General features: G+C 49.6%; 1 protein-coding gene across 1 annotated transcript in view; it reads right to left on the bottom strand.

Annotated features, from left to right (window-relative positions):
* Window positions 1-495: 495 nt before the first annotated feature.
* The window catches only part of CRACD (capping protein inhibiting regulator of actin dynamics), a 280,286-nt gene continuing 254,100 nt past the window's right edge, over window positions 496-26,681 (bottom strand). Inside the window, 8 exon segments of the mRNA XM_038556160.1 lie at window positions 496-3,878; window positions 6,009-6,171; window positions 6,688-6,878; window positions 13,999-14,629; window positions 14,631-16,802; window positions 17,425-17,607; window positions 19,868-19,936; window positions 22,555-22,719. Of these exon segments, the coding sequence (XP_038412088.1) occupies window positions 3,718-3,878; window positions 6,009-6,171; window positions 6,688-6,878; window positions 13,999-14,629; window positions 14,631-16,802; window positions 17,425-17,607; window positions 19,868-19,936; window positions 22,555-22,719 (3,735 nt within the window). The 3' untranslated portion in view covers window positions 496-3,717.

Raw genomic sequence — 26,681 nt, 5'->3', positions numbered from 1 at the left:
TTTGGCCTGGGGAAGACACATCTGCTTTTCTTGAAGCTCTAAATGCTCAAATCACTAACAAACGTTGGACCCTGTTCCCTCCCACTGCCAGACTTCCACACAGAGTTGAGTTGGGAGATCAATTCAGAGCCTCTTCCAGTTTTAAGTGAAAAAGGATCCATGCCCATGAGAGAGTACAGCAAAGCATGTATCAGGCATTTCGTCTGTGGTGGTGGGAGGGGGAGTGCAAGACCCATGAGGTGGGAGAGCTCCCACACCTAGAAAGGGGACTTGAGGTACAGATTGGCCAAAAAGAACACATCTGTCAAGTCTTATATCAGTGCTGCTTAAACCTTAATATGTGTATTAACCACCTGCAGCTCTTGCTAAAATCAAATGCACATTCCAAGAGGCTGAAAGGGTGCTTTGCTGAGCCATAATAGATCCTGAGGCCAAAAGAAAAATCAGTAATACTGATCCTTGTCTTGAGTACAAATTCCACTGTGAACAAATATCAAAATTTTAAATAATTTTATTAGGTTACTCTCTGTGCCCAATTAGGTAATCTCGGGCTTGAACTCAGCAGTTCCCGAATCAAGTCATATGCTCTGCCAACTGAGACAAGTGCCCCCAAGTACTCATTTGTATTTTTTAAAAGATACTGCATTAGAACAGGATTTATCTTAGTTTTGTGGCACCCAGCGTGAGGGCCTCACTCCCATCACTCACTTTTACCCTAGGGGAGACCTGTGAGTCAGCAATAAGTCTGGCCTGGGCCCCACGTTGCCTTTCTCACAAGCTTCCAGCCCCAGCCAGTGCTACAGTTCTAGAGCCCACATGTGGAGCAAGGCGGCTGTGTAATATTTTCTCTGAGATGCATACCATTCAATTCCAATTTAGAATTGAGATAAACATTTTATTTGCCACTAAATTTTTTTCTCTAAAACACCTAGTAAAAAATACAAGGTAGCACATAAAATGCCTTGTAATTTTTCTTAACAAAAGTTATGTATGAGCTTGCTTGTGGATAGTTATTGAAATTAGCAAAAGCTTCAACCTGAAAAGGAAATTCCATACGTGCTGAAGATCTTACAGGTATTTTTTATTGAAAGATCACTTTCCTTCAATAATGGACATTTTACATTAAAACTTTATACAACCAAAAATCTCAAAATAATATTAAAATCACACTAAGATATTTTTCATTGTTGTCTCTACTTAGTTTTATTATTGGTAAAAATATCGCAAGACACTTGTAACTAATATTTCTGCTTTAAAATAAGCAATTAAACTAAATGTCACAAGAAGAGACAATACATACTATAATTTGCTGATAACTGGCTAAAATGATAATTTAATTAATGCGTAAGAAACAATTGCACTTGAAAAATTAAAAAAGTAAACAAAAAACTAGTTAATATACAAATTTATGAACAGAGGTTAATTTGTTATCTTTGCCAAGAGAAGTGTATGTTTAAGTTAAAAAAAAAAATTTAACATAGCAATCATTCATTTAAAAAAAAAAGTCTTTTCTTTTTACAGAATTTCCCCCATAGTTTGTTGATCAGAAAAGACTGCAACACAACTAAAGCAAAATAACACTTCATTGGTATTTAGTGCAAATTTGTGGAGTCATTTTACATGAAATATTGAACATGTACCCTTTAGAAGTTGCTGGAAGTGCTGTGACTGTCCTTTCCTCAGTGTACTCTTTTATTTTTGAAGACTTTAATATAAACTTTGTAACTGAGGTATTTCTTCCTACTTTGTTATGTGCTCAGTGGTATGTGAGCCAGTAGTGGTGGACTCATCTAGGATTCTTCATCAATGACCTGATTTCTTCCCCTGTTCTCCACCCTTACTGTGGTATTACCCAAAGTTGACAGAATGAAAGGAAAAGCTCAGAAGAATTATCATAGCACTATAATACCAGGGCTCTAGGTGGAAAGATTCCCATTAAAAAGTGTGTTATGTTAGTAATGAAATCACTGAAAACTAACAAATGCCTACGTGTTTGATTTATAAATGAACAGCAGTATGGAAAACATGCAGTGGAATAGTAACTGCTTCCCACAGGAATAAAAATGATTAAAGTTACACTGATTCTTAACAGTCTGAAGGTCTAGTAAAGAGAATATTAGATCCAACTTGCAAGAGTACAACTATCTGCTTGACCACACCTGACAGCTGCTACCATGAGGCTGAGCCGTCATTCCAGAAAGAAATGCTTTCTTTATGGTGAATGACAGAATAACAATACATTGCCTGTCAAATGAGCTCAGCATAAAGGAAGATAATGATGGATAAAATGTGTTTTTGCAGGAGAGGAAAAAGGAATGCAATTCCCCATGCGCTGGGCAAAGGACATGTACTTCTACTGTGGAGTCAGAATCTAAGAAGTTAGTATTGGCAACGTGTAGGTTTGCTGGTGGTCTATGCTTCATGCTTTTAAATTGCCATGTCCCCTTCTTTGGACCACAGGTATGTGTGGGATAGCAAGGCCACTTAAGACTCTGAGCTGTTTTTTAAAGGTAGCAAGGTGAATGCTCAAAACTATAAATGCTATTGAATAACATTCAACTCGATAAATATGAAATCACTCGATTACGGTAAAGAAAGAAACTTTCCACAGAAGTCCTTACTACAAAGGCTCCAAATCTTGGCTTCCTGTTAATTTTCCTTAAAGACCTAAGGGAGTATTCGGAGATAGTCAATGTGAGTATAGCCTCTCTTACTTTGTAATATCTGGTTTGGGGGGATTGGTTTTACTTTCCTCCCACTTTTCTTCTTTGGGTGAAATGAACCCCCCCCCTCAGGGTTTTAAAAGCTAGATGACACTGGAAGCAGTGTATCTCAAGGTTCTCCTTTGGAACGGATCAGAAATTCATCTGAAGAGTTTTGCCAAAATAGACTTTCCTGACCCAGACTCACAGGATCTAGTTTGGTGGGCAGGACCGAGATGGAGCCAGGACATCTTAACCACTGCATTTAGATTCTTAGAGATGGAAAGAGAATCTGTAGCTTCCTTTCTTCATGATCCTAAAATAAAAATGTTCCCTAGGAGCCAACTGGGCCAAATGTTTAACACGTCCTTAAGGGAGAGAACTGGTACGACAGGACCTGTGGGACAACAGTGTCATGGGAGTGAGAACTGACTTTCCGCGTTACAGTTCTGGATCAAGGAGAATTCAGAAAAGCAGACATGGGCAGAGCTGGCCGCCAGACTTAACTTACGACTCGCACTTACTGCATTCAGGAGCATGGGCATTCTTGTTTATATGACCCTCTCTTTCTCCATTATGGTAGAAAAGGAAAGAAACTACCAAACATACGGTAGGGTAAATGTTCCAGGTAAAAAAAATCGGAGAATCAAAAAACCATTACAAAGATTGACAAGAGTCATGTTCTAAATGGTGTGTGTGGGTGTGTGTGCAAAGGCTGTGGAAGGGGCATGGTAGGCTCTTGTGAGAAGTTCTTAGTTTGGAGATTTTGCTTCATGTGGTCCCTCGGATGGAATTTTCTCTTGAGAACGAGGAGGAGCTCAAGACACCAGGACCTAGGATTGTGGAAATACACTCTTTACAAGGAACGCCACTGATTCAGTTTCTAAACATTATTTTAGAGCCTATAAAAACATGCTGCTTTTCCCTAGCTTGGTTTCTTTACCTCCTATAAAAAATAAATAACATGGGCAAGAGAAGAGCCAATAAATGGCAACAGGAGTGGATAAAAGTCATTCTACTTAATGATCTGTGGACAGTCGCTCCAGGCCTTGGCTTTCCTTTTGGCCAAAGCCAGCCAGGCTGGTTCTGTTGACACGGGGGCAGCATCTGGGGTTGAGAACCTCTTTGTGACTTCTTTCACCAGCGGCGTGGGGGGAGCTGAATCAGAGATCTCCACTGGATTGCGTTTTGAAGGAAAAGGATAAGAGTAAGTCACAGCCACATTCTGATGTATTAGAAGTACAAGATTCAGTAAGGAAAACCCAGTGAATCACTGGGCATCTTTAGTGAGAAGAATTACAGAAAGAAAGCGACGTGATCAGAACTGTTGCATGCAGAAGTATAGTGCAGCTCCTTTTAATTTCAGAGTTTCTAGAAGCCTAATTTTTTCTGCACAGAAGCTATACCTACATGATAAGAAATACAAGGTAAGTTCTGTGATTCTCGTTATACAACCAGGAGATCAAACCAGCAGTCTGAATTTATTGAACAGGTGAGGTCAAAAGTTACCCTCTCCAAGGGTGCCCTGGGCGCTCCCCCTCCCCGACTCTTGAGGCCCTTGGCTCCCCCTGCCAGCTCTCCCCACTTCCAAGCTTGTCTCACAATTCTAACACTTTCTTTACTAGACCTTAGGGGCCTCTAAGGTGAGGGATCTGGGCTTATCTCTGAGTCTTATTTAGTGCCCATGGCAATGGCCTGCACAGAAACAGAACTCAAGAAATACTGATGGAAAAGACAAATGCTTCAAAACAAAGGTTTGCTTTACTGAGCTGTAGCCGCTCTGCACTGCATTAACTCTGGTACTTCCACAGAAGTCTGGCAGAGAAAGGTGTGATCTCTGACTGGAATTTTATTTAGAAAGAATGATCTCTGTGACACACATATGTTTAGAATCCTCAATTCTTCGGTGTAAGATCAAATGAAATTTTGCCCATGGAGGTTCTTGAGAAATTATGCAGTGCTCCAAGGTGGTTTTCAAATAGAAGTTTTCTTTTTCTCCTCACCAAAACAGTATATATGGCTTTAGTGGTGAAACTTCTATTTCCATCCTATAAGCCAGCAGGTAACAAAGGCATAAAACATGTGTGTGTGTGTGTGTGTGGTGTGTGTGGGTGGGGGGTGACCTCTAGGGAACAGGTTACCCAGAACAGAAAACAGATGGGAGGAAGCTCTTTCTGACTTCTGGCCATCCTCCAAGTGATGTCTATCAAGGAAACAGCTAGAAACATTACTGGATGACTTTAACAATAAAGAATTTTTTTAAAATGTCTTGTGTGTCATGAATAGGAAACACTGCTGTTAATTAATATTAAGGACTCAGCTGAAAAACCCTGCTCTCTAAAGTCATGCTAGTCAGAAACTTGTCATTTGAAATCCCATCAGTGAGTAGAGACCGTCCCACTTTTGCCTGGAGTATCTGAGCCACGTGGGTCACTGATTCAGAGAAGCAGCTTCCATTTCCAACCTGGGTGCAGAGCTCCAAGTAGGGCTTTTCAGATGCAGCCTCCACGCATTTCACTTCTGAGTGTCAAAGGAAATGGGACCCTGAGTCCACTTTTCGGCTCAGGTTTGAAATCAACCCCTTTATATACAATCCCTGCTTTGCTTGGAAACTGCGAAGACCCCATTCCACTTAAAAATTTTTTTAAGATTTTTTATTTTATTTATTTATAGAGACACAGAGAAAGAGAGAGGCAGAGACACAGGCAGAGGGAGAAGCAGACTCCATGCAGGGAGCCCAATGTGGGACTCAGTCCTGGGTCTCCGGGATCACGCCCTGGGCTGCAGGTGGTGCTAAACCGCTGCGTCACCGGGGCTGCCCATTCCACTTAAATTTTAACCTAAACTTCACCCTTCCCCCCAAATCCTATTATAATCTTGCCTTTTCCTTTCTTTAGGTGATTCCTATGGTGTATTGGCTCCCTTGCAGGAGCAAGTTAATAAACCTCATTTTGCTGGGACTAGAGGCAGTAGGGCGTGGAGAGGGCTTATTCGACACTCAGGAATTTAGGGGACCAGTTGATACCACACTGGTAGCTTGAAACTGGCCACGGTGGGAGGATCTACCCCATGAAAACTCAAATGCTCCAAATCTGAGGTCTCCCCGCTCGCTGCAGGGTGACTTAACCACATACCCTCACACCATGATGGTGGGGAGTTCCTGGTGATCTCTGTCAGATGGACAAGTGGACTTGCAGGGCTGAGAGGCAAGGGCCTCACAGGCTGTGCTTGTGCTCACGCTCAGGATGTAGAGCAGCTATGAAAAGACAAGCCTGTAACCATGGTGATGCAGGGTCCATTCCCTACCTGTTACGGACGTAGGAAGAGTGTTGGCCTTTTTCAGCTGTTCTCTGCGCTCAAGCCTGGACGCAGCAGTCTCCGGCTTCTTCTCTTCCAGTTGGGTGGTGGGCTTGTGCAGGGCCCCGGCTCTGCTAACACCGCTGCTCCCGGGCTGCAGGCTGACACTGACCTGGTGGGCAGAGAGGCAGGACAAGTGTGCTTTCCACTGAAGGTCATGGGAAGGCTGGCTCTGCAAGGCCTTGGGGCCTCTGCCTGCCAGCCCCCAAGCCCTGCTCCTCAGGGGCGGCTGGACTCCACCTGGAAGCACGGAGCACTTCAGTACGAAGGTCTCAAAGAGGAGAAACTGCTTCCCGAGGAGAGGCCCACTGAACAGACTGGGCCACAGAAAGCCAGGGCCACAGAGCAAGACTCTGGATTTCCCCAACTCCTCCCGTAACCACGGCAGAGGGGGACGGCTGCTAGGGGTCGTGCAGTCTACCAAGTCAGGTTGACCGAAGAGCACGTGGAGACCAGGCAAAATCACTGAGAACACTTCCCGGGCTTAACGGTGGTCAATCTATTGCTCTGCGCTAAGTATTTCTTCCCGACTCCCAGCTAGCTTCATTTATTTATTTTTAAATCCTCGTGACCTAAAAGAGCCAAACTCGGGGAAGGCAGAGTTCAAGCTGAAGACCAGGCTACTCACATTCTCTTTGGAGAGCTTTTCTGCCTGTTTGGCCTCCCTGGCTTGCTTCCTCTCCTCTCGAGTTGCTTGCTGCTCCCGAAACCCCTTCTGCTTCTGCAGCGCTAACGTTATCCACAGCGGCTGCGCGGTTTCAACCTTCTCCGCAAGTTTGGAGCCATCTAAAGAGTGCCTGCTCTGAAGGACCGGCTTTTCTGTGGAAAAAGAGACGTGATGTTGCAATTATTATTTTTTTTAAAGATTTTGTTTTATTTTTTTAAAGATGTTTTAATTCATTCATGAGAGACACAGAGAGAGAGAGAGAGAGGGAGGGAGGGAGAGAGGCAGAGACACAGGCAGGGGGAGAAGCAGGCTCCATGCATGGAGCCCACTGTGGGACTCGATCCCAGGACTCCAGGATCATGCCCTATGCTGATGGCAGGCGCCAAACCACTGAGCCACCCAGGGATCCCCTAAAGATTTTGTTTTAGATAAGAAAGCAGAGGGAGAGGGACAAGCAGACTGTGCTGAGCATAGATCATGACCTGAGCGGAAATCAAGACTCAGACACTTAGCTGACTGAGCCACCCAAGCGCCCCTCCCCTTTTCTAAAAGGATTTTATCTATTTGAGAACGAGCACCAGCAGGGGGGAGGGAGAAGCAGGCTCCCCAGTGAGCAGGAAACCTGACACCCAGCTCCTTCCCAGGACGCCGGGACCATGACCTGAGCCAAAGGCAGATGCTTAACCAACTGAGCCACCCAGGTGCCCTGATACTGTGATTTAGAAGAAATATATTTGGGGACACCTGGCTGGGTCAGTCAGTGGAGCATATGGCTCTTGATCTTGGGAGTCATGTGTTTAAGCCCCACACTAGGTGTAGAGATTAAATAAACTTTAAAAAAATGAAAAGAGAAATATGTATTTGGTCTTTGTGCCCATTTCTAGAGCACAGAGCTCCTAAAACCCTTGGAATTTCCTAAGTGATCGAGAGCATGAGAGCATAAGGTGTCTCTGGTTCTGTTAAGGAGATGGCTTTGGGACCACCCCTAAGGATGGGGCTGGTTGCCAGAGGAGCCAACCATGTGACTTAGATGAACTGGATCTTTTGTTAGCAACGCCACCCCCCACCCTCTCCACCTCCGTGGAGGGGAGAGGGACCAGAGATTGAGTTTAGTCGCCAGTGTCTGAGGATTTAATCAGTTCCGCCTACGTAACAAAGCCTCCACAAAACCCAAAAGGATAGGGGTTGGGGCGTTTCTGCTTGGTGAGCACATGGAGATTTGAGGGGAGAGGTGTGCTCTGAGGGCACAGAAGCTCCATGCCGTTCCCCATACCGTGCCCTTCTGTATCATTTCCATCTGCCTGTTCCTGAGTTACATCCTGGTTACCTGGCAAGTAAAATGTTTCCCCGAGTTCTGGGAGCCACTCTCGCAAGTTAACTGAACCTAAGGAGGAGGTCGTGGGAATCTCTGATTTAGGTGAATCAGAAGCACAGGCGATGGCCTGGATTTGGGAATGGCATCTGATGTGGGGACTGTCTTGCAGGACTGAGTCCTTAACCTGTGGGGCCTGATGCTGTCTCCAGGTAGCCGGCATCAGAACCAAGGGCTGTCTGGTGGCGTGGAGAGCCACAACCTCCACGAGCCACGATCACGATCTGTGATCCGAACCCGCAAGAGCAACAGCAGGTTTGCAGTGAGGCTGCTCACTTCCCCCCCAACACTTGTGATACGAACTATTCAGCTGCCTTTCCTGACACGAACTGTGCTCTGATGCCTGAGCGACTTCCCTCGGTGGGGAGGTCACATATCTGATCAACAGACACAGAAGCATTTTCCTTCCTTCAAAATAAGATCTCCTGTGTCAGAAAATCTCAGGCCTACAGGGGACCCAGGCTGTTATTTGATTTGTTATTCTTATTGTTTATTAAACCCCTTGCCCCCAAACATCCTACATGGAACCCCAATGTATGAAAGAGGTAAAAGGGATACTGCTCTACTTAGTGAGGCTGCTGGGGGTGGGGGGGGGAGCAGGGCTGTGAGGAATGCGGAAGGAAACTGTGATTTGGGTCGAATGCTCTCCCCCGACAGGCAGGAGGCATGAGTGTCCGCAGCCACCCAGTGCCCTGCCCAAGGCCACCTGGCAGTTAGTGTACAGGCTGAAGCTGGAACCTAGGACTTCTGCCTTCCAGTCTGTGCTTTTCTTGCGGGTGATGGCCTGCCCAAGGCCACCTGGCAGTTAGTGTACAGGCTGAAGCTGGAACCTAGGACTTCTGCCTTCCAGTCTGTGCTTTTCTTGCGGGTGATGGCCTCGCCTATGCAACGGGGGTAAACACGCTTCACAGGTGGTTGGTATCAGAGGTTGAGTAACTAGACTTTTAAACTGAGCAGCTACAGGTTTGACCTCACGTCAAACAAAAGCTACTTAACTTCCCTACAGTTTTCTAACCCACAAAGTAGAGACAATAATGGCATGTGACATGCCTCATCAGGCTGCCCCGAAGATGAAGAGATCCTGGGTCAGGACATTTAGAACAGTGCTTGGCAAAAGTGGCTCTACAAAGTGACTTGTTCTTTACCATTTAGGTCTATGAAAATCACCCCCTTGTTTTCCCCTCAAGGAAAAATTATGTCCTTTTGGAGAGAGAATTATTCTGGCACTGAATCCTTTACTATGCCAAAGGAAAAGGGCTCACTATAGTCCTGTTCTTTTTGAAATCCACTAGAAGTTTACCCTTTGATGATCCAGAACCTTACCAACCAGGGCTCTAAGTCAACTTGACTTTTTTTTAATATTTTATTTATTCATGATACACACACACACACAGAGAGAGAAAGAGAGAGAGAGAGAGAGAGAGAGAGAGAGGCAGAGACACAGGCAGAGGGAGAAGCAGGCTCCATGCAGGGAGCCCGACGTGGGACTCGATCCCAGGTCTCCAGGGTCACATCCTGGGGTGAAGGCGGCGCTAAACCGCTGAGCCACCTGGACTGCCCTCAACTTGACTTTACATTGAGGAGAAAGAACCAAAGTAAAATCAAATTAAGAATTCAAGCACCAAAAAGGGGCAGATTCTGATTTTCTATACTTTTAGATCTATGACACTGCACAAAGAGAATTCCTATTTAAGATTTTATTTACCTGAGAGAGAGAGCGCGCACGCACGGTGGAGGGAAAGGGAGAGAGAGAAGCAGACTCCACCCCTAAGCAGGGAGCCCAATGTGGGGCTCTATCCCGGGACCCTGAGATCATGACCTGAGCTGAAGGCAGACATCCAACTGAGCCACCCAGTTGCCCTGAGAATTCCTATTTGTAATGACTCTTGGTCATTACACGATCCCTAATCATCAAATAAAGATTCAGGTGGGATCTCTCACAGTAAAGAAAACCAGCATTTTTTCAGAAGTATTAAAAAAATCTGAAAGGTATTTTTAATTAATCTTTAACCAAAAAAAATCTAAAAAATACAGCTGACATTTGAAAACATGGGTTTGAATTGTGCAAGTCTATTTATGTGTGGATTTTTAAAAATAAACACAGTACAGTAACTGTAAATGTATTTTCTCTTACGGTTTTCTTAACATTTTTTCTCTAGCTTACTTTAAGAATACAGTATAATACATATAAATATGTAAAATATGAGTTAATCCACTGTTTACATTATCAGTAAGGCTATCAGTCAATTGTAGGCTAAGAGTTTAGTTTTTGGGGAGTCAAAGGTTATACAAGGATTTAAGACTGTGCAGGAAGTTGGCGCCCCTAACCCTCACAATGTTTAAGGGTCAACTGTATTCACCACATGCAAGCATTAAGCTTAACCGAGAAGCTTTAGATACATGGGAACTAAAGTTTTGTTTGTTTGTTTGTCTTTTACTCCAGGGCAATGTGACACCTGTGTGTAAAATACCTGAAAAATCAAATTGCCAAGATCCAAATGATTTCTATTTAAAGCTATTATGTGAAAGGAATCCTACACTAAACATTCCATCTGAAGGTCATTAAAACAGCTGGCCAGTTTCCAGACAATTTTGAACTGTGTTTTATCACAGAGTCAAAATACCTTTAAAGTATGATTGCCTGTTTTTTTTTTTTTTTTTTTTAATTTAAAAGGGTAAATCAGGGGATCCCTGGGTGGCTCAGCCGTTTGGCTCCTGCCTTTGGCCCAGGGCATGATCCTGGAGTCCCAGGATCGAGTCCTGCATCAGGCTCCGGCACGGAGCCTGTTTCTCCCTCTACCGGTGTCTCTGCCTCTCTCTCTCTATCATAAATAAATAAATCTTTAAAAAAAAATAAAAAAAGACAACGGTAAATCACTAGCCCAATTTTAGTTTCCTTAGAACGGTGGCTTGAATAGCATATTTTAGAGTTATGACCAGACTTTAAAAAGGCTGTAACACAATACATGTAAAGGCCTAACAAGTCTGGTTTGTATCTGGGGATCAACAAATAAAAAACCTTTTAGGATGGTAAAATGGGGATCCTGTCTGAACTTCAGCCCGGGTTACCCAAAGGCCTTCAACAAATAATGACTCGACTCTCACATCCTAAAATAAAGTTCTAGATCACCTACTTGGGACTGGCTCAGAGAGCTACCACAAGGTCACAGAAAAATCAGAGTTGAGGTGGAAGAAGCAGGGGTAAAACATTTATTTAAACCTATTCTCTCTCATTCTAAACTCAGTGGACAAGGGGAACCAGAGCCCATTCAGATTCTCTCCCCTTCAGGTTCTGGGGACAAGAGCTGGCCTTTCCAGGGCTTCAGCCACTGCTGCCGCAGGTAAGTACTTGGACAAAGGGCTGCCTTAAGGAGGTAGGAATTTCAGAATGAGATGACCTCTAGAGGACAAACGGGGATTACCACTGTTATTTTAATTCCCACTGTGGGTGGATTCAGAGTCAAAGCCCTCCCAGTGGCTCAGCCTATGGACTGGACCTCACCAGCCTCGGCTTTGGGGTTTGGAATCTCTTTCTAAAGCAGTGGTCCCTGGGTGGCTCAGAGGGTTAAGGGTCTGCCTTTGACTCAGGTCATTATCCTGGAGTCCAGGGGTCGAGCCCCCCCATATGGGGCTCCCAGGTTAGCAGGGGATCCCTGCTCCTTACCCAGCTTGTGCTCACTCATGGTTTCTCTCTCAACAAAAATAGAGTCCTTAAAAAATAAATAAATAAAGCAGTGGTCCACCAAAAAAAGAGGGGAGTATGTGCAAGGCAATTCAGGGGCTAAAGGAAGAAAAAGTTAGAATTTCTGATATATCTGTAAATCTGAAAAGAAAAATTGAAATCAAGCTTTTCTAATATTTAATATTTAGATTGGCACTGACATCCTCACTCAGCCTAAATACCAGAAGGCCATACAGAACGAACGTGTATTTACAGACCCCCGGGGGAAGTTGGAAGCACCAAGCGCAGCGAGGCAGGAGGACTAGGCAGGAGGACACCAAGCGCTGTCCTCAGTGTGTGCTTGCGGCCCACGGCGAGGCTACTAAGAACACAAACAGAAGAACTAGCGGAGCTGACAAGCTCTTTGCCTGTCACTTTATGAAGGCGGCTGGTCGGAGGAGGACTTGGCCAAGGAAAAGAAAAGGTAGCACCGTGATTTGCAACATAGACTTATGTCCACCCCTGTTTCAGGGACCTTTGCCCTAAATGTATATGGTGCTGTGGGGGCTTTAGCTAATGACGGCACCACCGGTACACACTTCACAAATGAAACTGGAGACCCAGGCTTAACATTTTTCTGCTGATGGGGGTGTTCGGTCAGACGCATTGGTCAGCCTGGCCTCGAATGAGGTGGGAAAATGCCAGCGGTCTCTGGCAACACCAACAGGGCCTATGGACCTCGCTCTCACGCTTCTTTTCTAACAAAGACCAATTCAATCAGCAGAGCCTGACAGCCCAGAATCTAGATACTTGGAGAGAAGACAGTAACGGTTTTTGGTAGAAAATTTTAATAATCAAAGGGACTTCTCTAAGAGTAAGAAGCACAACAGAGTTATTTCTTTGGAGAGAAGCTAAGGAGAGGGATGGAGTCCCCCAGACTGAAGGACTTTGACGAGACCATAAAATCTAATGACAAACGCTAATGTTAAGACTAAAAATTGGGCTCCAGTTCAAGATGGCAACATAGAAGGTTCCTGAACTCCTCTCCTCCCATGGACACACCCAATATACAGCTACACAGCAACAAATCCCTTTAAAATAAATCCAAAAGCTAGCCCAGCAATTCCTACACGCTGGGTGAAAGAGGAAAACCCCATGTGGAAGGGGCTGAGGAGGCTGAGGCACAAGCTCACCATAAACCCACCCTCCTGTGCAGCAACCCACAACTGGGAGGCAGGGAACTCACAAGTCCTGGCTCCTCCTTGAGGAACAAAGGGTTTGGACTCCACATCTGGTGCCCCAACTTTTAAGGCTTCTACCTGACAGGCCCACAAAACGCCCAGCTCTGAGAGCCAATGGGGCTGGCGAGCATGAGCCCCACAAGGTGACAGGGAACTAAGGGGCGGCTCTTACCGGGTCTGCGGGACTCCCCTCGGCTACCCCAGCACAGACCCGAGCACGGACGTAAAAACGAAAATGCAAACAAAAGGTTGAAAGTGGGCTCATCAGCAGGACCGACGGAAATGAGGGAGAAAGGGTCTGGAAACTGCTGGTCGACACGCGGTCCGTCTGAGGCGTGGTTAAAAAGGACGGCGGACCTTCCTTCTGCGAGGCAAGTAACCAAGCCGGCGCTGCTGGGGAAGCAGCTCCGGCCTCCGCAGGAAGCTTCCTAAACGGTTAACCCAGAGAGGCCTGCGGGCTTCCTATAACACCTCGGGAAGAATTTCTCTGAGGAATGCAACTTCCTGGACTAGGACCCAACTTTACCTCCGACTCTACAAAACAGGAAAGAAAAAGCAATAGATGAAGATTCTCAAGGGCCCCGAAGCCAACGCAGGTGACCACAGCCCTGACCGCGGCCCGGCTGGAGACGCCGGAGGGGCAGCGGCAGCGAGGCCCGCGCCAGCTCCTCGGTAGGAGGCCTCGCGCCGCAAGCTGCCGGCACCGGGAGGCACGTGCGGAGCATTTTGCACAAAACCCAGCCGAAGCCAATCATCCACCTGGAAGCTCCTCAGGCCGATGCACCTTGGTGCCACTACGGCCCCGAGACGAGCCCAGCCTCCCGTGCGTCCCTGCTCGGGCCCGGGACTGCGGGCAAGCGCGTGCACGGGGGCCGCATTCCACGTTCCCGGTCACCCGGCAGCGCGGCGGTCCGTGCGGCACCTGAACTTGCCACCCGGGGCACAGCGGGCGCAGCGGGCGCGCCGGGCAGGCGAGGCGGTCCGTGCCCCCCACGTACCTTTCCTCGCGGCCTCGGGGGTCTGGGGAGGCTTCTCGGGCCGCGCGGGCTTCCTCTCGGGGTCCGCCGCTTCCTCGTCGGCCCGCCGGGGCGCCTTCCTCCTCTCGGCGGGCGGCGGCGACGGCGGCCAGGGGGCGCTGCTCTCCCGAGCCTCCCTGCCCGGCTCGGCGGCCTCGGGCTCCGGCCTCCCCGGCCGGCGCGCCAGCAGCTCCACCAGGTAGGGCCGGCTGAGCTTGGCGAGCGGGGAGGACGGGGGCGTCTGGCCGGCCGGCTTGGGCGCCAGGGCGGGCTTGGGCGCCGCGGGCCCCCTGCTGGCCGGCCGGTCGGCAGGGTCCTTCCAGGCGGCGGGCGGCGCCGGGCCGGGCGTGGGGGCCGCGCCCGCCGTCTCCTCTCCCGGCGCGCTGCCCGCCGGCGGCCCGCCCTCCGCACTGTCCCCGGTGCTGCTGTGCCTTTTCTTCTTCTTCTGTTCGGTCTGTTGGTCGCAGTGGAAGCGCAAGGAGTAGTTGGTCCTTCGCAATTTTATTCCAAAGGGCGAGGCCTTCTCCTCCTGGCCAGGCGCCGCGGGGTCCGGCCTGCCCCCGGCCCCGGTGGGCTCCCCGTCCGGCGCAGCGCCGGCCTCCGCGGGGGTCCCCCGCTTTCTGCGGCGGGTACGGAGGGCTCGGAACCAGGAAGGACGGGAGGTCTTTGGCAAATTTGCATCCCTCCGTGGCGTCGGGCTCGGGCCCGTCTGCGCCCCGGGGGCGCTCGCCAGTAGCCGGGGGCTGCGGCCCCGACGCGTCCCCGGGCCACGGCGAGGGCCGCCTCCTACCGCCCTCGGCCTCCGCGTTCCGTCGGGAGGTCTCGGCGCCGCCGTCGGAGAATTTCTGCCAAGCGGGCTTAATGGAGAACTTGGCGTTCAGCGGCGGCGTCTTCCGGAGGCTCCCGCGGGAATCCCACCGGGCCCGGGGCGGCGGCTCCTCCGCCGGCCGGCACGGGCCCCCGTCGCCGCGCCGCTCAGTCTCGGCGCCCCTCAGGATTCGGGACCGGATGGACGCCCACTCGGCCAGCGCGGCCCCTGCGGCCGCGGACTCCGGGGCGCGGGCCTTCCCGCTGCCCGCCCGCGGCTCGGCGGCTCGGGGCGGCTGCTCCGGGCCGGGGCCATCCGCGCGCCTCTTCTCTTCCGACAAGCCCAGGAGAGACTTGCACGCCGTGTCCTTGATCTGGCTCAGGTTGACGGCCGGGCCGCACAGCTGCGCTCCGGTGACCAGGATGGCCGTGTGGGGGACGCTGAGGGAGGAGGGCAGGGCGGGGGGCGCTGGGCTGGGCCTGGGGGTCCCGGGCTCGTGGGCAGCAGGGGCGGGCCCCGCCTCTTTCACGGGCGTCACCGGGCTCAAATTGACTTTGGGGAAGAGAATCTGTTTCCCTCCCGACGACACCTGGAAGGTGTAGGGCCTGGGCATGGTCTGCCGCTCATCCACCTCCTGCCAGCGCAGTTCCTCCACCTTCCGGTCGGTCTCCGGCGCGGCAGCTTCCTTCTTCCCCCCGGGGGCCGGCGTCTCTTCCACGGGCGCCTCCGGCTTCTGCGGAGGCTGCGGGCCGCTTTCGGGTCTCATGTCCTGCCGTGCCCGACGGCCGTGCCCCGGAAGACCCCCGCGCTGCGCCTGCTGCTCCCCGGACGGCTCGGCCTCCCGGCTCTGCTTCTCGCAAACCCTTGATTCCTCAGAGTTTTCTCCTTGCTTCTCGAGCTTCAGGTGCTCGCGTTTCCCGGGCTTCTCTGCAGAGTCCACGTGCAGCGCGCTCCTCGAGCCCCTCAGCTCCTCCGGCTGCGGCCGCTTCTCCTCATGCCCTCGGGCGGCCTCCGCTTCCGGCCGCCGGGGCACCTCCACCTCCTCCCGCTTTCCCAGCTCCGCCCTTCTCTCTGCCGCCGCCACCGCCGCCGTGGCCGCCTCCTCCTCCTCCTCCTCCTCCCGCCGCTGCTCCTCCCTTTCCCTCTGCTCCTCCTCCAGCCGCCGCTGCTCCTCTTCCAAAAGCAGCTGCTCCTCCCTTTGCCGCTGTTCCTCGTCCCGCCTCCGTTGCTCCTCTTCCAGCCTCTGCTGCTCCTCACGCCGCCGCTGCTCCTCCTCCTCCCTTCGCCGCTGCTCCTCTTCCAGCCTCTGCTGCTCCTCCCTCTGCCAATGCTCCTCTTCCAGCCTACGCTGCTCCTCCCTTTGCCGCTGCTCCTCTTCCAGCCTCTGCTGCTCCTCCCTTTGCCGCTGCTCCAACTCCTGCTGCTGCTTCTCGGCTTCCTGCCTCTGCTGCTCCTCCAGCTCCTCCTGCCTCCTGAGCTCCTTCAACTCTCTTTGCTCTTCTAACTGCCGCTGCCTCTCAGCCTCCTGCCCTCTCCACACCGCCTGTTCTTGGGCCTCCAGGTGCCTTCCTTCCTCTTGCTCTCTCCACTCTTGGCCTTGGCCACCTTGCTCTTTGAGTCTCTGCTTCTCCTCTTTGCCCTGCCCCTCTTCTGCCTCCAGCTGTAGTTCTGTCTCCTCTCCCTCCCTGTCCTCTCCTTCCTCCTCCAAGAGCTCTTGTCTTCTATTCTCTTCCCAAAGCCTCCTCTCCAGGGCCTGGAGTCTCTGCTCTTCCAGACGTCTCCTCTCTGCTGCCTCAGCCTTTTGCCGTTTGCACTTGGCCTCAAGTTCTAGCCAGTATTCTTCTTGGCATCTCTTTTCTTCTTCGGACTCCAGCAGCTCTGGTTCCTCTTCGTGCCAAATTGGCTTGTCTTCTCCAGAGTGTCCGTTCTGGTCGAGGGACAGCTGACGTGGAAGGCCACCTTGTTCATTTGGTCGATCCTAATGTTGGTAAGGAAAAAAGAATTAGCCTTTGCCTTTGGCACAGGCAACCACTTCCCACCCTATCACAATGTCGGTGGCCCTCTTCATCTCAAAAGAAGGGGCCGCTGTTCCTAAGTATAGAGCTAGGTAAACCCAGGCCAGCACACCAGGAGTAATTGCAAGGGTGGAGGAAAACACATCACCTTCGTGTTTACTCAGTAGCCCCTTTATTGGTCATTCTCACATTCCTTTTGCTCAGTACAAATGAATCGTAGGAAAACCAATAGCCCAGCATTAGAACGATGAGGAAATAAAGTCCACCCTTGTCACACTGAAGAACCTTTGGCTAAGCCATAGCAGGAGAGCTGGGTCACCTTTCTGTGGCAAACCAAGTACAAAGTGTTCAAGAGGCCCTCAAAGGGCAGCCTCTCATTCTGAGGTCCACCAGCCCCCAGGCAGACAGCATGTTAGAAGGGGCGATGGAAAGGAAATGGGCCTGCTGGCCCTTGTTCACTGCAACACACCAGGTCCCTGATGGGAGAGACCTAGGTCCTTCTACTGGCCCCTCCCAGCACCACCTCCTTTGGCAAAAAAGCAAGCAAGGGCATCTGCCCGGTCAGCCTGGAAGGGCTCTACATACCCTGGCAAGTCGCCTGTGCTTCTTTGACACCCTCTGGTTTTTTGGCTTAACGGACAATTTGTGCTTGGCAGCACTGTTGTCCAGGCGAGCGATGGCCAGGGGGATGGCATCTAGGTTGACACTTTCGATGGTTCCAGCAGAAGAGAAGTGCCTTTTTGGCCGAGACGGTTTAACTGGAGCCACCTGTATGGAGATTAAACCACACAGCCCAGATCAGAACAATGTGTGAGGAATCCCAGAGCGGCAGCACTTGCTAGAGACTGCACCTTGCCTGGCCCGGCCCAGGGACCACTTCAAGCAAACAGGGCTCACTGGGACAGCGAAGTGAGCACTGCTTTGGGAATTTTTATTTTTATTTTTTATTTTATTTTTTTTGCTTTGGGAATTAAAAGAAGACTCTGACTTTTTATTTGGCCAGTGACATTTGCATTAACTCATAAAGGTTATATAACCTTTCAGGGACTAATTTTCCTGCTCTGAATAATACGTGGGGAAGGTTAGATTAGATGGGGTGGTTGACAAAACTTAGCCAGGGGGCCCAATCCTGCCCACAGCCTATTTTGGTAAATAAACTTTTGCCAGCACACAGCCATACCCATGGTCCGTTGTCTTCTGTTGCTTTTGTGCTACAAAGGAAGAGGCAGGAGAGTAGCCTGGTTGGACTTTATGGCCACAAAGCCTAAAATAAGACATAGTTTGCTGAGCCCTGGATTAGCTCATCTCTATGTTGAGGACTCTATCATCTAAGACACGGCATCAGACACCTGCAAACGTCCCTCAGCTTCTACCTTAGCCCTTTGAGTCAGGGAACGTGTCTTTTTCATCTTTTCATTCTCCTTTATGCCCAAGTAGCAAATCTCATTTGGCAAGTGCTCAATAAATATTTTTTGGAGGAATGAAAGAACAACAACAAAGTATATCTATCATCTATACCTAGGCCATGAAATTGCTACCCACAAAAATGTTCTAGCACAAAACTGCTACCCACAAAAATGTTCTAGCACAATCACTCCAAAGCCACAGAGCCCTGAGTCGAGTGCCCCAAGCAACTGAAAGGGGGAGGCCCCCAGGTGGAAAAAGGGCGGGCAGAAACGTGCCGCACAGGGGCAAGGGCAGTCCCTCACAGGATGAACTGCAGCACCGTAATGCAGATGCGCAGCCTCAACAAACTGTACATATTTAGAGAGGTCAGAGAGACCACAGCTCAGCCTGCACCCAGAGGGCACCCCTGTAACTACTGAGCATTCCCGGGCAGGCAGCCAGGTGAGGGCTCCCAGCTCCACCCGCCTGCGTGCGGCAGGGGGCACTCACGGCCCTGGCTGCGCTGCCCGCAGCTCCCTGGCGCGGGGGCAGCCCTGGCGAGGCCAGGGTTCATGTGCTGGCACTCATGCTATACATGCAGACCCAGTGGGGCTTAGCTGACAGCTTTGCTTTTTAAAATTACCTTCCATATTTATGCAGAAGATAAAGGACCAAGCCAGGTCCAAGGCCAAATGGATGCTCAGTAAATAAACTTACAATAAGCAGCACAGAAGTAAGGCAAAATAATCCCAGCCTTTGGGCTCCTAGCTTTTATTTATTTATTGTTATCTTTATAAAAGGTATCATATTCTGAACTCCTGTTGAAAAGAGATGAATCAAACATTTATTTCCATCCCCTATTAGATGCATGAATAAAAGACGTTAGAGCCCAATGTGATAGACTAGGGGCACAGAGAAGGATCTGAAGCTGAGATTTAAATGCAAAGCTTCGTTTCTGGTTTATTCCAGCTGGGCTGCTTCACTCTCTGGATGGTGGCACGGTCTTGAGCCATCCGCCCTTCAAAAGATTCTGGGACCTACTCTGCTCACTGTACCAGACCCTGGGGGTATGCCTGGACCCCTGTGCAAGTGGAGACTGCTCATGGCAGTTGACTGGCCTCTACAGGAGAGGGGCACACAGGCCCCCCAGAGTTTCCTGGACACCTGCAGGCCCAGGCCCCAGTTTCAACAGAACATAGAATAGTTAAAAAGCAAAAATACACACAAGTAGAGACATGCCAAGGTCTTTTTTCTTTTCTTTTTTTAAATCTCTAAATAGAAGGAGACTCTTTTCCTTACAGACCTGTGTACCTCCAGGTGTTCTGCAAAGTCTTTTTCAATGGCTGAACAGTGTCCTGAAGTACCCGGCACATTTAGGAAAATGACCAGCGTCTCTGTGCTCAAATATGCACGTGTTGGGAGGGGGCTGTTTTTCAGGGCAGGGGTCAGTCCCAGCAGGTGCACTGCTTTGGAAACAGATGCTCTAACCTCTACCACTGGTTCCGTTCTGAAGGGATTTAAGGTAAGGGGTGAAGGCAGCATTTATGATTGGAAAAATGAGACAGCAGATTGAATAAAGGGGGGGGGGCGGAAATGGAAGTTGAAATAAAGAAACTAAATACATAAGTTCAAATCCTATTACCTTCTCTTCCATCTCACTTCTGGTGCCAGGCAGATTCAGAGGACTCCGAGAACTTGGCGTATCACTGGGCTGGAACAGGAAAGAGAGCACTCGAGTCAAACGCCGGAACAGTGGGTTCTGGGCAGACAACCAGACACCGCCGCGGGTGGAAAAGGCTGCAGCTGGCTTCAGGGAGTCGGCAGGAGGCATGGTGGGGACCTTGCTAATGTCCAGACAAGGACTCCTGAGGCACAGAGTGTACACTTTCTTCTTTTCCTGGTTCGGCACACTTCCATCCAGGCAGTCTCTAAGCTCAGTCTTTGATGTGTTTCCCCACCTCTCAGAGACGCCAGGTGCCACCCCCTAGCCACCCCACCTGGGAAGCAGGAGGGTGTCGCACTCGGCCTGCAACCTCCGAGGTTTGGCTGTGCTCGCTGCCTTCCACCCCCTTTGCCTGCTGGACCTCCCCACTCTATGCCAGACCTCTTCTCTGTGAGAAGAAAAGGACCTAGCGATGCTGTGTGCAAACGACTGGGCTGAGAAGGTGGATGACCAGAGGAGAAAAAGACCTCAGGATAGGAGGAAGAAGAGAAAGGCTGAAGATCCCAGCCCAGCTGCTCACCTGCCCCAGGAATGCCCACACCCCACACCACATCACCTGCACCTTTCTGATGGCCCACCATACCTTCTACTGTGCATGGCCAAGATCTGCAAACAGCTGTTATCGTCCCTCCCAGAGCAATAGTGTCAGCTTGTCCTATCTCAGCCTGTTTTCTGCACCACACTTAGAAGCATCTTTAGAAAACACAAATCAGGGATGCCTGGGTGGCTCAGTTGGTTGGGCATCGACTCTTGGTTTCAGCTCAAGTCAATGATCTCACGGTGGTGGGACTGAGCCCAGAGTCAGGCTCGGCATTGAGCTGAGTGTGGAGACTGCTTGGGATTCTCTCTCTCTTCTCCCTCTGTCCCTCCCCCATTGCTCATGCTCTCTTTCCCCCAAAAAAAATTAAGAAAAAAAAAAAAAAAAAGAAAATACAAGTTAGATTATGTCAGCATCCTGCTTAATATACTCAGAGGCTTCTGTTATTCTCAGAATAGAATTCACCCTTTTCCTGTGGTCTATACAATCTGGCCTCTATGTCTCGCTATATCCTCCCTTTGCCCCCTCCAGGGTCGGGCCAGCCACACCGACCTGATTTCTTTTGGGACACCGTCAGCCGTCAGCCCCATCTTTGGGCCTCTGTACTTGCTCTTCCCTCCACCTGGAACACAGCCCCCACCTCCAGGTCACTCTGGCTGCTGACCTTATCTAAAGAACAACCCCTGGCCCACCTTGTTACTCACTTTTCCATCGCTCTGTTTTACTTTCTGTGCATTTTTCTTGATCCAGAGTTATTATATATATTACATTTATTATATAAATAAGTTATTGTATTTATCTCTGTTGACTTGCCATGTGACTAATCTGACTCACCTCTGTAATACCCGCAGCTGGGGTAGCGCCTCCTTCTCCCTCAGGCCACAGTCCCTGGCACTTATGAGCTCCTCAGTAACAGTGAGGACATTGCTCAGTCCTTGGGAAATCTCTGCATTAAGGCTGGTGGCTGTTGCTGCCGCCTAGCACTGCAGAGGCTGGACCTAGTGGAGGGATGGGCCCCATCCTACTTTACCCACCACACCGCCCACCACCCACATGTCTGGGAACCAGGAGTCTTCGGGCCGGACAGAGGTGGGCAACAGTGGGGAACGGCCTGCTCTTTCCTTCCTCACTTTGCTTTGCAAATCACTTCTCTTTGTTACTGCCCTTATGACCTATTAGCTGGCCATAAGCATGACTTCTTGGGGCACATCCATTTTAATAACATCCAGCGTAATTTCAGGTGCCTTGGCAGGCAGAGTACCGAAGATGCTTTCTGTTGAGACTGGAAGATTCTGTGCCTCACCTAGAGAGCTCCCTGCTCCAGCTGCTGGCGAGGCCTTCCCTCCTTCCCCACTAGATGCCTGAGGATATCCCTTCTGCTGCTGGAAGGACTCTCATTCTGGGATATGCTCACGGGGTTTCTTTCCAAGTATCAAGACTGAATTCAGATAGGACAATGCTGGACGAATGTGACTTTCTTCCCTCATTAAGTAGACTTCAAGCTGGCCTGTTTGATCATTCTGTCTCCCTAAGCACCTACTTCTTTCTTTTCTCATTTCCCTTTAAATGACTCCACTTTGACAAGTAATTACTCCGTGCTACTAAGTAAGCACTAACTAAGTCCTGGGGAGACAGAGATGTGTAAGATCCAGTTTGTGCTCAAGGAAGTCAACATTTAGAGACAGAGGGAGAACAATTACGCAGATGTGGAGAGTACGGATGTGTAAGAAGCACGGAGTTGGTGCAATGAAGGTACAGAGGAGATAGCACGGCTGGGGGGTAAGGCTGGGTAAGGCTTCCCAGGAGAGGTGGGCCACCCTGAGTCTTGAGGAAGTGGCAGATGCTGTGAGGAGTGAATGCCAAGGGCATGTTTCCACTTCCCCAGGCCCAGCCGCCTCTCCCAGTGGCGACTGACCAGGAAGTGCCCTCCGGCCCAGGGCCACTCATCAGAGAAGCTTCTCTCACATATTCCCTGCACTGCAGCCCCAAAAGCTATTGGATGCCCCTGTCCACTACCCGACATCCTCCCCTCCCTTAGCAATCAAGTCATTTCCTGGAGGAGCCTTACTTTGTTCTCGGTGTCTGAGAGAATGATATCCTCCTGAGTCACAATTTCCATGGGACTGGTCAGGAACAGATCCTCTTCTAAGCTAGCCTCACCACTGTCTGCCTTCTTCATGGGAATGGCATTGGGTGGTGGCTGCCCAAACTTGATGTTTTTGCTCAACTGTCGCTGGAGACAGACAAAAGAAAGATGTTCTGAAGCAGTGAAGCAGTTCATAACAAGTGCAACCAGATGCCCCAGCATATCTAGTAGGCACTGAGGCATGTTCTGTGCACCTTTCTAGACTAAATACCATGCCAGTAAGCCACGATGCAGTCCTGTAATAAGTGAATTTGTTGTCCTGTTTCCTTTCTTTTCCTTTCCCACCTTCAAGCCATGAGCTTTTTCATCCAGCCACCTCTTTCATGGAAATGCCAACATTATCCAGGGGGTAGAGAGTCCATATTTCTGAACCAAAAGTTGGGATACACGTTATGACAAAAATGTTCTGATTAACCTATACATTTATTCATAAAAAAGTCTTCAAAGTATAAACATTGTATAGAAAATAGTCACATGAAATGTAGGAACCACTGGAGGAAATGTTTTGGAGACATTCTCCTTGAATATGCGTTAGCCACCTTCCTCACCAGCCCCTAGCTTGAATACCATGTTCCAGTCCCAGTGGGCACCAAGGTGAGGGAAGCCCCAGGGCTGGCAAGTCTTTCCGTGATCAATGCAGAAATCACGGAAGGCACAGGAATAATTTTGTCCTGCCACAGGGGCTTCTTTTTGCCTTGCTGCAGCTAGGCGCTGTGAACTGTGGGACAGAAGGGACCACGGGGAAGGGACAGAGAGTAGGCAGAAGGGAAGGGCCACGAAGGGATTTGTTATAGGCGGCAGGTAGCGAGAAGGGTGTGTGTGGGGGGATGGAAACAGGGTAGAAATTAGAAGAGAAGTAGTGTTTAGAATTCGAGAAAAGCCAGATTAGAAAAGAAATATATTCTCTGAAGAAGAAAAAATATATATAAATATTAAAGAAAGGGCAAAATATTTAATGGGCTGTGGCAGAGAAAATGAACAACATTCAGAAAGAAAAAAGGCTATGCCGTGGCCACCTGCAAGACCACTGAATTAAATCTGTAGAAGCTCCTGCTTTCATCGGCAGCAGGGTTTCTCAACCTCAGCACTACTGACACTTTAGGCCAGATAATTTTTTGTCGTGGGGAGCTGTCCTGAGCATTGTAAAATGTTTACAGCACCCTCGCCTCTAGGCACTAGATGCCAGTAGCAATTCCTTCCCCATCGAGACAACCAAAAATGTCTCTGTAAGTTGCCCAATATCCACTGTGGGGATAAAACTGCTTGTGGCTAAGAGCTACTGCTCTAGATCTAGGTACTTGAGCTGCATAGTCTTTTTATGCCCATAGAGCTGCAAAGAGCCTTAGCAATCACATAGTCCAACACCCTCATTTTATTAAAAATGTCAGAGGTTAGTGGTGAGAGGTGACTGGCTCAAGCTTATGGAAAGAATGAGTGGCCACAAAGTGATTTGAATCCAGGTCTCCTAAAACCATCTCAGTGTTATTTGCATTGCATTCCACAAGTTCTCACAAATTTGACATTGTGCTTCTTTCTTCTTTTAGGGGCAGAAATAAAGAGATGATGTGGCAATTTTAATACCTTGCCGAAGTTCCCTGGCAGGGGAATCCTTTGAGGGATATGCCCCTTCTGAACTCAAGGGTACTAAATCCACCCACCTGTGCCCAGCTCCCTCTCAGCCTTGCATGGCAGACGGTGAGACTGCAGAGACATGGAAGAGATGAGCCCAAGACTCCCCTCCCCGCACCCCAGGGCACCCCCCAGCATGCCAAGTCAGGAGCACAGAAAGACAGAGGACTTGTATTTGATCTGCTATTCAGCCTGAGCCTGGCTCCCCTGGTGCCACAGGGGAGGAACACACATCCAAAGCCCCGAGTTCAGCCAGTGAAGTACAGCCTGAGCAGCCTGAAAGGGCTTCTGGGAAGAGAAGGCTGCAAAAGGGTGTCTTCTCAAAACGAGTTTAGCAGGAAGCGGCAGTTAGTATCTACGCTATGCAGATCAATAAGCAGACACGGTTAGAGCAGCCGATGGAGATAGACAAGAGGACATGGTGTAACAAAGTCACAAGCCCAGCTCACTCTGCTGACCTGTGGGAGAGGAACAGGGACCTGGGCAGAAGAGGTGGCATGGTTGGTTCCTGTGTCCTAGTGAAAGCCCTAGCAGGTCCCTCGGAGACTCCCAGCCCAGCCTTTGGTTTACCAGTTATCCCTGCTCTGGGAGTACTGGCCAAGAGCTAGAGAGTGTTCTAAATCCCTGTAGACGGAGACTCCGTTGTCAGCGGCTACCCTCTCTCAGTGCTCCTGAACCACTAAGATGAGGGTATTTCTTCTAGTTATCACAGAATATTCTTTAACGAGCTTCCAAGGAGAACCTGGCCTAACACTCTAATGCCATTCGGTTAGGACTTTTTGCCACCATCACACACAAAAAAAGAATGAATATGCTAATATTTTTCTTCTTTAGGGCACTTTTTAGAATACTGATGTTGCTCCCCCCCTGATGCTTAAGAGACAAACAAGCATATGACACGATGTAATCGCAGTCTAAGTGGAAATAAGCTCCAAGGTGGGATGGGTGTCGTGGTGAGCAGTGGAAGAGCTACGAGACAATGGCAGGAGGAAATGGAGGGAATAAGAACAGGAGAAATAAGGCACACGGGATGGAGCAGGGAAGTGGAGAGGGTGGCGCTGAGAACTGAAGCAGAGAATGAAATCAAAGAGGCGGGATGAGAGAAGGGTGCAGGGGCAGAGGCTGAGCAGGGAGGAGGGTGCAGGGGTGTGGCCATGGGCCTGGCGGCAGGTGTGACAGCTGAGGGTGGAGAGAAAGGGAGGGAAGAAGAGGTGGCGGGAGGGAATGAGAACGTGTGCATATCAAAGGGATGATTTATGTCACAGAGATGTTCATCCTGGCAAAAGAAACACAATGCTGTTGCCTTTGAGAATAACAATGTGCGTTTCTGTAAAGCCGCTGATTTAAAATCCCTCTAGAAAAAATAAATTCAGGCTAGTGGCTGTGAGCTGAGGGGAATGGAGGAGGGGAGGACCCTGGTCATCACAGAAACGCTGGCTGCTTTCGGGGATCGGGCTGCAGCCTCTCTGTCCAGACAAAGGACTGTCTTCCTAGACACACCTGCAGCTGTCAGGGATGAGACTGCAGAAGTACACCAGGGTTAGGACTTAGGGTTCAAGGCTATGGTGACTGATCCTCAGGTTGTCAAGGCCGAGGCTCCTGCACCTGCATGTTTTCCCTCACCTGTGGTTCCTGCTCCAAATGCTTCCTTCAGCTGACTCAAAAGAGACAGGGTTGTCAAGACACTGTGTGATTTACTGACAATTAAAAGGTGACTCCTGAAACCCATTTGGCAATCTCGGGTGTCATGTTATTTAAATAGAGGGATCAGTGTGACTTTCTTTTGTGACTTTCATTCTGCCCGCATTCAGGCATTGTCATGATATTAGGAATCACTGAAAACCAGATGGTTCAGAGGGAGCTTACCCTCGTCAACTAGGACCACTCCCTCCCTTCCACCTACTACCCGGGGGCTCTTCGGATACACTGCACTTACAGCCAGAGAGGAGGGGAGAACGCTGTGCCTACGCTGACCGTCAGTGCTGCCTGTGGCTGTGAATGGGGTTACTGTTGGGACTGGAATGTGAGCTAAAAGGGACTATATTTTATTCATTCAAATTGGGCCATTTTGTTGTAATATGGAATGCCAGAGAATGATGTTATAGGAATGCACATCCATATTTATGAGTCTTTTTTCCTATGGTGTGGGAATTCCAAGCACATCATATTCTGTAGCTCTCACGCTGCCAGTATTTAGGTTCCCCCAGATTTTTCACAGACCATGTCTGTGAGAACAAAGCAGAGGAAAAATAAAGTTGCTGTCTTCTGAGTCAACTACAGATATGCCCACAGTTAAAATGAATTTTTAAAGAGAGGCGGAAGAAAAAGCATGTAGATTTAAAGACATCTGCTCTATGCAGAAGTGGCTAAGAGCGGGTATTTCTTCTCTGTGTCCTTGACAGCTGCAGGAGGTGTCAAAA

This window comes from Canis lupus, chromosome 13, assembly GCF_011100685.1.
Source record: "Canis lupus familiaris isolate Mischka breed German Shepherd chromosome 13, alternate assembly UU_Cfam_GSD_1.0, whole genome shotgun sequence".
In the NCBI taxonomy this organism is placed as follows: domain Eukaryota; kingdom Metazoa; phylum Chordata; class Mammalia; order Carnivora; family Canidae; genus Canis; species Canis lupus.
Note: the sequence above shows the minus strand (reverse complement) of the source record. Positions and strands in the feature narration are given on the sequence as shown.